This window comes from Marmota monax, unplaced genomic scaffold (assembly GCF_021218885.2).
Source record: "Marmota monax isolate L192 unplaced genomic scaffold, Marmota_monax_Labrador192_F-V1.1 WCK01_AAM20220418_F8-fsc00137, whole genome shotgun sequence".
Classification (NCBI taxonomy): Eukaryota; Metazoa; Chordata; class Mammalia; order Rodentia; family Sciuridae; genus Marmota; species Marmota monax.
In genome coordinates this window covers 1,874,723-1,887,070 of record NW_026692854.1, presented here as the reverse complement: position 1 = coordinate 1,887,070, position 12,348 = coordinate 1,874,723, and the positions used below count along the sequence as shown (strand labels likewise).

The following is a 12,348-nucleotide window of genomic DNA, read 5'->3' as shown; positions in this document are numbered from 1 at the left end:
GGAGGAGACATGATAATTAATTAAAAGTAATGTGGGTGTCTTGGATAGATAACCTAGGATAGAAGAAGAGTATCAGGTAAAAACTAACAAGCCTAACTTATCAATATTGGTTCATTAATTATAACTAACATACCACACATGTAAGATGTTAATAATTGGAGAAACTGGGTATATGGCATATGGGAATTATTGTCCTATCTCCACAACTTTTTATTCATCTAAAACTTCTAGAAGAGTTTATTTTTTAAAATATGAAATACGGAATATTTTTAAAAATTTGTTTGAGGGTTTGGGGCTGTGGCTCAGTGGTAGCACACTCGTTTGGCATGTGTGAGGCACTGGGTTCAATTCTCAGCACTGCATATAAATAAATAAAATAAAGGTTTATCAACAACTTAAAAAATTAGTCTGAAAAGACAATTTTGCAGAAGCACTTTAAAAAAGTAAGGTACCAACTTGCATGTTAGTTTCAATCACTTTAAACATGTGACCATTTTGCCTTCTTTCCAAATATACCTGATATTTATGTTAAACTATGATTGTAGAATATATGTAAAAATTTGATTTTTCTCGATAAGCTCAAAGTAACTTACCCTCATTTGAAAACTAAAAGTTCATTAATACATTTTCCAACTTCAGAACAAGTTGATTTCCTGAAATTTAATCAAGTGTTTGAAACCTGAAACACATTTTTCCCACAGAAATGTTGTTATTATTGACAATGGTCAACTCCCAGTCCAGCCCAGTGAAGCTGATTAAGTTCATAAGAAGCAAAAATAGATATCTACAATCAAAGCAGTGTAAAACTATATTTTGAAAAAGGAAAAAAAAAAACCATTTTTTTAAACTCAAAAGGTTAAGCATGCAATTTATATTTATTTCAAGTCTATCACCCACAATGTTTGAGCCAGGGGCTAATTTTGGGCCTTTGCATAAAACCTTAAACTTGGAAATGCTACACTATAGATGCAAAGGAGACTGAGAAAGGTGTTAAACCGGGGTGGGTGGGAGATAGGAGAATCTTAAGTGCAGTTAGAGGGAGCCATACCATTTTAACTTCTAGGAGCACAAGGAAGCTGGTATCCCATAGGATGGAAGAAAAGAGATGGGGACTTTGATTTCTCCTAATTCTAGAAAACTAAATGTGCTACTACTACCCAGAAGGTGGGATCAAGAGTATGTGTAGCAGTTGTTCAACACAGATAACTACCTCATCAAGTTGTGGGATCCTGAGTATGCAGGTGGGCAGCAGCAGGGGCTGGTCAGGGCTCCTCATAGTAGTCTCTGTCTAGCTGACAACAACAACAACAAAATAAAGTGGATTCACCCAGCAGACCAGCAGAAATGCTGACAGGGATGATGAAGACATAAATTTCCAACATGGAGAATCAGAAGAAGAAATAGAGGTTAAGATGTTAGTTCCAGCTGGAGTCGTCATTCTTACAGCACAGCTAGGGTTAATGTTTGATGTAGAACAAATTTGTATACACAGGTTGGAGAAGTATTTCACAAGAAATTTATTAAGCACTTTCCATTTGTTATATTATAAGAAGAAAAGTTTATACTGGAAAAAGAACTACAAGAACTTTTCAAAACTTAAAAACAAATATTTTCTAAAGGGGAATCAGCAGAGAGGAAAGGGACCAAAGGGTGGAAGATGAGGAGGGAGAGGGAATGTACTGGGAAGTGATATTAGCCAAATTATATTGTTATGTTGTATGCATATATGAATATATAACAACAATTTCATCAATATGTACAACTATGATGCACCAGTGAAAATGTGGGGGAAAAAACAAAGTGTTTTAAGGAAATCGTGTATTTTCAAACAATTTTTTTTTTGGAGATCAAACCCAGGGCTTCATGTATGTTAGGCAAGCACTCTACGTCTGAGCTACATACCCAACCCTTTATAAATTTTAAAACAGGATCTTACATTGCCCAGGCTGGCCTTGAACTTGGGATTCTCCTGCCTCATCTCAAAAATAACTGAAACTAGGAGCCAGGTGCAGTGGGGCAGACCTGTAATCCCAGTGGCTCTGGAGGCTGAGGCAGGAGGATCATGAGTTCAAAGCCAGCCTCAGCAACTCAGTGAGACCCTGTCTCTAACTAAAATACAATAGGGCTGGGGATATGGCTAAGTGGTTGAGTGCCCCAGAGTTTAATCCCCTGTGCCAAAAAAACAAAACAAAACAAAAAACTGACTAAAATGGGGAATCACTACTTTTTCTGCAACTGGAAATACCATAGTAAAAATCTCCATATTGTAGGTTATTGTTTATGCTTACTTGCTGTTGTAAACTTCCAAAATCTCTCCAGCTCACCCCAACAGAAGTTTGTTTCCAGTTTACACTGCTGGATGATAGAAGTCAGGCTAATCTTGTGGGGAATCCACCTCCAATAGTGATTTAGGGAACCATCTTTTAGTTTGTTTTGGAGGGTTTTTGTTGTTTTGATACTATAAGTTGAACCCAGGGGTTCTCTACCACTGAACTACATCCTCGGTCTTTTTTTTCCTTTTTTTTGGACACCAACTGTAAGTTGTTGAAGATTTTGAAGTTCTTAATTGCAACACTTAAGCATAGGAGAAAACTTGGAAGATGTGAAGGAACAATTTATGACTAAGACTGGAAATGGCTTAGGATATTTCTATCCAGATCTTACTGGCTTCAACCTCACTATGTGGTTCCAGTCTAATTGCAAGGGAAACTGGGAAATAGTCTTCCTGTATGCTCAAAGAAACTGGATGAACATTAGACATTTTTTTTAAAATATTACATTTCAAAGGATATACTCCTATGTACAAGCGTTTTGCAGAAGAACTTTAATATTCCCTATTTCTACCAACAGAGCAAAACTACTCAGCAAAAATTCTTGCTTTTCTGAAGCTTAACTGACCAGATTCCTGTGTCAAATGGTTCTCATTTTCTCCCAATGCTTGTGTGAAATTAGGAAAGACCAGGAAAGCGAGCAGCCTTTATATTGCTGCATACACTTGACAGAAAGATGACTGAAGGTAGACATGGCATGTGCAGGGGCTTCCAGGTGACATCCTGCTTTGTGCTACAAAAACCTGAATATCTGCAGTGGACTTTCTAAAAATACAGAATCAACTGAATCTAGGTTAATATAATGTTCTAATATGTAAAATTTGTGCCGCCTTCAATTATGGTTTTGATTTTTTAAATATTTAACTCATATACTAGAGCACCCGCCGTAAGAGTGTGCAGTTCAAGCCAGGTGTGGTGGTGCACTCTTATAATCCCAGTGGCTCGGGAGGCTGAGGCAGGAGGATTGCCAAATTCAAAGCCAGCCTCAGCAACTTAGCAAGGCCCTAAGCAACTTAGACCCTGTCTCAAAATATTAAAAAATAAGGGGCTGGGACTATAGCTCAGTGGTAGAGCTCTTGCCTTGCACACGTAAAACACTGGGTTTGATCCTCAGCACCACAGAATAATAAATATATTGTGTTCATCTGTAACTAAAAATTATTTTAAAAATAATAATCATTTATTATTTTTAAAAAATAAAATGGGCTGGAGATGTGGCTTAGTGGTTAAGTGCCCTTAGGTTCAATCCCTGGTACCATAAAATAAATCATGAAGTGTGCAATTCAATAGCTTCTAGTATACTGACAAACTTATACATCAATTACCAATAATTCCTATTTATCTCACTTTTTATTTAGAAAAATGAAAGTATAATTTTCATTCAATAAATATTTGATCCTTATGTAGTTTTTTTGCAGAAGATGAAATCCATTATTTTAGATGATGATAACAATTTATTAGCCAAATAACCAGTTTTCACACAGTTTCAATAATGGCAGCAATGTCCTTGAACTGTCTGTAGAAATTCTGGAAAGAAAGGGGAAAATATTAAATTTGTTTTTAGAGAATATTTAAGTAGTTCCTTTAATTACATCTGACTACTAGGGGCTGTCTAACATTGTTTGCATTTTAATGTTACATACTCAACTAATAAAGACTGCTGTGAAACAAACAAGTGCAACTAGGTACTACACACAAAAATAATATTGTAGAATCAGATTAGTTTACTACTAAACTTTTTTAGAAAGCAGGAGAAAGTTTATGAGGATCACACCAGAAAGATTTATTAAATACACAATACTATCCTAGACACTTAAGATAAAAACAAAATTGACAGATTCATTATGGGTCCCTAACCATTTTCAACCATTTCAGGGTCACAGGGGCTATTTTAAGATTGAGTTCAATTTCAATAAAAGAGACCCAACATTGACAATATCTTATATGGTAGGAATTTATTTCTCTATCATTTAAAAAAATTATTGTGGTTTGGTTGATCTTCTGTAGAATTCTCTTTTAAAAAATTGCAGTTAGGATCAAATTCTGTTTTCCTTTTTCTTCTGTACCTGCTGGGAAGCTGGGAGGCAAATGTGAAACATAACTGCAGCAACTGGATACCCTCTGATTTATACATTTGCATTTTCATTATTATCTTGGCCTTAATTTTCTATTTTATTACTTGAGTATTTATTTGAACTTATATGAAAATGTCATAAAACATAATAAATTGTGACTATTCTTTAAAAATACATATTGATGGTCAAAATTGCTGCTAACAAAAGCCCAAAGATGGGACTGGGGATTTAACTTAATGGTAGAGCTATCATATGCCAAGGCTCTGGGTTCACTTCCCAGCACCAATGGGGAATGGGGGGGGGGCGGGTGGAGGGGAGAAGCTGAAAGACTGTTCCTTAGCTCTGTTATGTATTTGCCTGGTTACCTTTAGACCACATAAAGAATGTCTTAAAAACAGCTGTCCCCTTCTGGCAGCATGGGAGGCTGAGGCAGGAGGATCACAAATTCAAAGATAGCCTCCGCAACTTAGTGAGGACCTAAGCAACTTAGTGAGACTCTGTCTCAAAAAAATAAATAACAAGAAGGGATGGGGATGTGGCCCAATGGTTAACATTCCTGGGTATAATACTCAGTACCAAAATAAATAAATTTGTCCACTAAATAAAATGTTATATATACCCACACCCCAGTGGTCCCACAGTATTCATGGGGGATTGGTTCCAGGAAGGATTGCCTATAGACTCCAAAATCTAGATGCTTAATTCCCTTATATAAAATTTACTATTTGAAATATAATGTTTATATTACCAATATATGTATGTATTATGTATCATATTATACACACACTCAATGGAATATTATTTTGCCATAAAAAATCCTACCATACGTAAAAATTTGCATGAATTGGGAGGACATTATGCTAAGTAATATAAGATAGACACAGAAAGACAAATACTACATGATTTCACTTATATAGAATCTAAAAGAGTTGAAGTCAAATCAGAGTAGAATGGCAGTTGTGAGAGGTTATGGGGAACATAGAGATGTTGGTCAAAGAGTATATACTTTCAGTTATAAAAGTTCTAGGAATCTAATGTACAGTTATGGTGGGTATGGTTAATAATAGTATTTTATCTAGTTGAGGTTGATAAGAGTAGATTTTAAGTGTCTTCACCAACACACACACACACACCCCCCCACACACACCCCCCCACACGAGTTAACTATTTGTGGTAATGGATATATTCATTAGCTTGACTATAATAATCCTTACACCATGTATATTTTTATTAAATCACTACAATGTTCTTGAAATTTCCTAATTATACTAACAGAGGATACCTGTCAAAAGTAATTAAATGGCACAACACATAAATTTAGCAATTTTATTGAAAATAATCTATTAAACTTTCAAAGAACAAAATCTAGATCTTTTGTATCTGCTAATACATGTAAAACACATCAATTTCCAAATATTGAAAATTTCCCTTAAGAAAGATTTTATACACTTCATAAGCAATAATTATACTAAAATTCAATGAGTTAAACTACAAACCTGAAACTGTGGAATTGTCATTTCAAAGGACTTGTTCTTTACTTGGCCAGAATGATCTGCCACTTTTAGCATCACAGCAACATAAGGATACTTAAGAGATCTGCAACTGTCGGAGCTCACAGCCATACCCAGTTTCCACTGAAAATCGACAAGCTTTAACAAAACAGTATAAAACAATAAATTAGTAACATCATTGCCTTGAATGCAAATATTATTCAATTTTACTGCTCTCAACTCAACTTTTAGTTTCAATGCAGGTCATAAAATACAGTATCTTCATTTAATATCATTTCAGAAACAATTAACAAGGGACATAAATAGAGTTATAAAACAACATTGTCATATTTACAAAAGAAAAAAGCAAAAAGTGAAAAAAAAAAAAACCAAACCTCTACAGAATGGATAATATAAGTAGATGACATTGAAGTATTGGTTTTCCTTAAAAGGTTTAAATTTTGTTCTGGCAATTCAGTGGCCTTCAAACACGTTGAAGCATCTTTTACCTCACTTTCCTGTTCCAGATGCTTCCTCATTCCACAAACAAAAAATCCTCAAATGCAAGATGGGTTACGTGATCTTCATAATTAGTTGAGGCTCACATGAGAATCATTCCAGTTTCTTTCCTCACCATAGTCCTCAAGCTCAAACCTTACATTAGCATAAATAATGATGTAGTTTTAAGATTTCATCAGTGTTCATGATGGTCAGGTGATGTGCTCTGTAATTTACATGTATTAAATGCCTCAGTGAGTCAGCATAACATTATGGATTTTTTCCATTTTGCAAATGACAAATCCCAATTTCAGAGAGCTAAGGTAATGTGTACCAGGTCACACAGTTCTGGAATCAGAAGAGAAACCAATGTCTGCATGACTCCAAAGACTACATGCTTATAAACTACTAGCTGCTTCAATACTTTATCTAGTTCCTGTCAATGATTGTTCAGTGTTGTTATGGCATAAATCAGGACTGGACAAATGCAGCTCTTAATATTGACTTTAAAACATAAGGCTGTGGGTGAAAGAATTTTGTCTGTCTTCTTTTGAAAGATTAGACAGGCGCGTGACACGCAGCAGGCATTCTAAAAACTCACGTCTGCTACCAAACTAACGTTTGCCCTGTGTTCGTTCTTCTCTGACAGATCAGAGAACTGTTGATTTTTCAGTAAGCTCAGCTTTTAGTTTCTACTAAAAGTTAATACTGTGTCCTAAAAGGGTAAATTTCTTATATACTGGTCCAGAAACTAGAAGCTCTGATTTCTTTTAATAGATTTATTGCAAGGTACTTTATAATTTATTTCTTGTTTAAAATTATATTTCAAACTTTGTTTCTGAACTTTAAAAAAAAAAAACAATGGTGGGCTGAGGATATGGCTCAAGCAGCAGCGCGCTCGCCTGGCATGCACGGGGTGCTGGGTTCGATCCTCAGCACCACATAAAAAAATAAAAAAATAAAGATGTTGTGTCCACCGAAAACTAAAAAATAAATATTAAATCTCTTGATAAACTCATTATAAATCAAATGATGTTTGTAAATTATCTTGGCTTTTCCTGCACAGAAAAAAAATCAGATAACCTATGAATGAATGTATGGATGGGATGTATAGCAGACTTAATGGTCATGCAAACATGTTCATGTCCTAATCCCTGAACACTGAGTTACCCTATGTGATAAAACAAACATTAAAGACTTAACAAAATCAAGGATCTTGAGATGGGAAGGCTTTTCTGGATTATCCAGGGAAGCTCAATGTAATCACAGCGTCTTTGTAAAAAGGGAATAAAGAAGGTCAGAGTCAGAGAAGAAAGCAGGGGTTGAAATGATGTGTTTTGAAGATGAAAGTAGAGTCCATAAGCCAAGAAAAGGAGGCAGTTTCTAAGAGCAGGAAAAGACAAGAGATTCCCATACAACCTTGAAAAAAGAGCCATGCCAACATCTTAATTTTAGTTCTAGAAGACTAGTTTTATACTTCTGACCTCCTGAACTCTAAGATGATAGATTTGCTGTTTTAAGCCAAAATAAACAAATAAATTTAAAAGTTCAATTAGGAAACCCTATAATCTAATATAACTCAGTTTCAAGCTATCTTTATTCAAGCACGCCATTTAATAAGTGAACAAAGTGATTTATGAGAGATTGAATAAAAATGCACTAACCTATGTAACTGAGCAAAGACAGGTAGAGGACTGATTACTATCTCCCTGAGTTCCCCTATCTCTCAGGTATCCTCAAAAGCAACAGCAAGATCAGAGGGAGACAAAAGACAGAGCAGTCAATGGACACCTCTCTTGGCTCCTGTATTTGCATTATTTCTTATCTCAGCCCTTTTTTATATTTTATATGGATCTGGATAACTCTTGACCCCAAACCTTCTAGTTTTAGGATTCTTCTTCAAGGAGCATTATAAGTAATTTGTCCAAAAATAGTTTATTAGCTGCAAACACTTGAAACAGAAACGGAACCAAGATGTTCTTGAAAAAACTATTGTTTTTCAACATACATCACACACACACACTCTCTGAAAGGTTAAAAAGTTATACTCCATCTTCAAAATAACCTTTCTCAAGTGCAAGAAAAGTCATCGGTGCTACCTTTGTCAATTTTAGTAATTTCTTATGTGCCCATCACATTCTAAAATAGTGTATTCCTACCTTCGAATACAGGTCGCCTAATTAAGGAAGAACAAGACTTTGTACTCTTTGCACTAGCGCTGGCTGGAGAAGCTTAAATTACAATGGCAGCAGCATCACCTCGCGCGCACGGGGGAAAGAGCAATGCAGGGATGCGGGCTGGAGAACACCGGCTTGAGGACACAGGTTATGAAATGCAAGTACAGGGCACGGCACACTGCGACGCCGTTCTCCGGGAGCGGCCGCCAGCCTTTGACCAGCAGAGGCCGGCTGAGGACAAGGCAGGAGGGCCACTCACTCACCTGGTTGGTGACCTGAAACGGAAGCAGAAAACACAATTTATGAGACGATCTTGCTTGCTCAGGGCTCCTCTGATCCTTCTCCTTCCAGGCCGAGCCTCACCTGCGATTTAGCATCCAGGATTGGCTCCTGAGACCGAGACGCCTCCATGGCAAAAGCGAAGAGTTGTTCCTGCAGCCTCAGGCTGAGGCTCCCTCGGACCAACACTTCCGCTTCCTGCCCTTCGCGGACCAGCGCACGCAGCCGACGGTGGGTAGGGAGTGGAAAAAAACATCTTTGCGAAACTCAACTTTCGTCTCAAGTAAGCATCAGTTTTAAGTAAAGGTTCAGTACTATGGAGGTTGATATGGATAAAAAGGCTGAAGACTTAGGAGACATCTAGCGAGGGGAAGGAATAATTACATTCAGGACGCTCTTCCCCCGATCCTAGGCTGCAGTTATGGGCTCTTCCAGTCGGGGGCGGGGCACAGAGTAGTCTCGGTGCAAGCGCGAACTCGAGACCGCCTGTTCTAGCCTAACCTAACTTGAAATCTCCTGCACAACCACACCCACTACTTTCGATTTTTGTCCCGCGAAGGAGATGGTTGTGGGAACACAGAGGTGCTTTAAACCCTGGGATTTACTTCACTGGAGGGAGGGACTGGAGGATGCGATTCTTCATCTTTCCTGTCATTAAACTCCAATGCACAACATAACTACAGCAATACTTTCTCATCCGGTCTTGCCTCTTTCTCTTACTGAATTTGAATGAATTCTACACAAAATACACAGAGGGGTTTCTTTCCCCTGCCAATTTATTTTTAAAAACTTGAAACATATTTTTTAAAATGTTTCGAAAATAGTACTATGAACATCCCTGTATCCTTCATCCACATTCACTAACTGTCAAGGATTTATACTTTTGTTTATCACTGCCTATGTACACAATAATGAGGCTGCTTCATTCCCCAATACTTGAGTGCATATCTTCTAAAACAAATTTAGCATTGATAAAATAGGATTATCTAATAAATAGGCTAAGTTAAAATTCCCAATCATTTCAACACTATTCTTGAAAGTTATTTCTTCCACCAACCAGAATCTAATCAAGTGCTGTGGTTGAAGTTAGTAATCAGGACTCTTTAGTTTCTAATCTAGAAATGTACTGGTGAGGTGATGGATGAAATTCCTCTTTGGAGGCTAGAGGGGAGAATCTGCTTTCAGATTCAAATTGTTATTTAAAAAGAAAGAAAGAAAAGAACCAGGTCTGGTGGCACACTCCTGTTAATCTCACTGAGGCAGGAGGATCTCCAGTTTCAGGCCTGTTAAGGCAATTTAGTAAGACCCTAGGGCCGTAGCTTAGTAGTAGAGTGCCCCTGGGCTCAATCTCCAGTACCAAAAAAATAAAAAATTAAATTGTTAGAAAAATTTAGTTTTGTACATTTGTTTTCTTGCTGGTTTTAGACTGGGATTCTCAGCTTTCTTAACATGTACTCCCTGCCTCTATCTTCAAAGCCAACAAAACCTCCCCCTGTTTTCTGATCTCTTCCTCTGCAGCATTTCTCCTCTGCCTTCTTTTACCACATCTGATTCCAGCCAGAGAAAGTTCTCTATGTTTAAGGGTTGAAATGTTTAGATCAGACATACACAAATAATCTAGAATAACCTTCCTAAGGTACATGACTTTAATTACATCTGAAAAGTTCCTTCAGAGAAGTACCTAGATTAGTGTTCATTGAAAAAATCAGGGGAGGGCTGGGGTCATGGCTCAGTGGTAGCGCGCTTGCTTGCCTAGCATGTGTGAGGCACTGGGTTCGATTCTCAGTACCACATATAAATAAAATAAAATAAAGGTCCATCAACAACTAAAAAAAAAAAAAAAAAAGAAAGAATCAGAGGATGAGAATCATTGAGAGTTGAGCATTTCTGGAATCCTGCCTATTACAAACACCACTCATTGTGTTGTTGGAGAATTATGTTGGCTAATGCATGTAAAACAACTAAAATTATACCTGGAATGTAGCTCTCATTAAACATACTAATTAGCTTGAGAACATAGTCCCTGAAATAATCAAAAGATTTCCTTCCTATGGAATTCAGATGAAAAGATAGAACAATATTGCACATCCAGTTGGTCAGTGAATTTGTTCTATTTGTCAAGAAATCTTTCCCCTTAGCTCTTGGCTGCCATAATATTTATGCTCCACAGGGCGTGTGCATACAACACACACATACAAATTTCGACTGTAAAAATGTTCCAAAAAAGATAAAAAGATACATTTTAAGAATTAATATTTATTATTTCTCTATTTTTCATTCATTCATTTAAAGCTGTTGATTATTTTATTATTCAGTATAAGTGTCCCTTTCCTAAAACCATGGATCTAATTTAGGGAGAATAAAATATCAGTAGTGTTTAAGGAAATCTCTGCCAATTCTTACTCTCCATTTTGTGTTCTGGACATTCCAGCAACATATCTGATAACCTGTTTATTTTTAAGACCTTTGTCTTACCAGAGATCAGAACTTATACAAGTTTCACACTTGGAAAATATGAATTTTATGAATAGTGTTAAGGAAAATGCTAAAATTTAAGGTGCATGAGTATAACTTTTGTCTTATATTTAATGTCATCTCATGACATGTAAGTAGGACATATAAGTCAGAAAATATGGCAGTCTTGCAGTAAACCTAATACTATTATATGCATAGGAGGAAGTCTACAGAACTATGTCATGAACTTCTGATCAAGAGGTTACAGTGTAATAGGGAAAACAAAATTGACACATGTGAAGCAAGATATACTTCAGTTTAAGCTCTTATCTTGGGGGTTTAAAAAAATTTTTTTTAGTTGTAAATGGAGACAATACCTTTATTTTATTTATTATTTTATGTGGTGCTGAGGATTGAACCCAGTGCCTCACACGTGTGAGGCAAGTGCTCTACTACTGAGCCATAACCCCAGCCCTCTTAGGGCTTTTTTATGCCAAGTGATAGAAATCCAACTCAAGCTAGTATAAGCAATATAGCAGGAATTATTATCTCACAGCTTCCACAGCTAAGGGTGGAACGTGCTGCAGAGACAACAGAATTGTGAGATTTGAATAGCAAAGGGCCCAGTCTTTGTTTCTCAGCTACTATCTGCTTATCTTGTGGCTGCATTTTCTTAGATTTTTCCATAAGCTGCTGGGGAAGGGGAACAGTGCCTATAGACATATGACCACCAGCATATTTGGGATTAAATTACGGTTCATGATCCAAAGGATAAGAAGCAGCCACCTACCCTTCAACAACAATTTTCAGAGAAAGACTGATTAACCTGCTTGGGTCATATGCATAAGCCTTGGACAAATATTTGTTCTAGGGTGATGTATTACTATTTTTGCTCCATGGCCCCTATTGTCTGTAAGGGGTTGAACTGTGTCATTGGTAAAGTCACTAGCACCAGTAGGGGTGAAAGATATACCCTATAGGAGATATAGGTAAGGATGATGTAACACAACTTAGATTAAAAATGCTAAGGAAACAAAAACAAATG

General features: G+C 36.7%; 1 protein-coding gene across 3 annotated transcripts; it reads right to left on the bottom strand.

The window, feature by feature from the left end:
• Nucleotides 1-3,661: 3,661 nt before the first annotated feature.
• Commd6 (COMM domain containing 6) lies at nucleotides 3,662-8,996 on the bottom strand. 3 transcript variants are annotated; one of them, XM_046449482.2, is made up of 4 exons: nucleotides 8,934-8,996; nucleotides 8,834-8,845; nucleotides 5,902-6,054; nucleotides 3,662-3,857 (listed from the first exon to the last, which is right to left on the bottom strand). In XM_046449482.2, the coding sequence occupies exons 1-4, from the start codon at nucleotides 8,979-8,981 to the stop codon at nucleotides 3,807-3,809; spliced, it is 264 nt and encodes an 87-aa protein (XP_046305438.1). In that variant the 5' UTR covers nucleotides 8,982-8,996; the 3' UTR covers nucleotides 3,662-3,806. The 3 variants fall into 3 exon arrangements, with proteins under 3 accessions (XP_046305438.1, XP_058436952.1, XP_058436951.1); XM_058580969.1 differs by lacking the exons at nucleotides 8,834-8,845; nucleotides 8,934-8,996 and adding an exon at nucleotides 8,553-8,807; XM_058580968.1 differs by lacking the exons at nucleotides 8,834-8,845; nucleotides 8,934-8,996 and adding an exon at nucleotides 6,405-6,619.
• Between the last annotated feature and the right edge of the window lie 3,352 nt (nucleotides 8,997-12,348).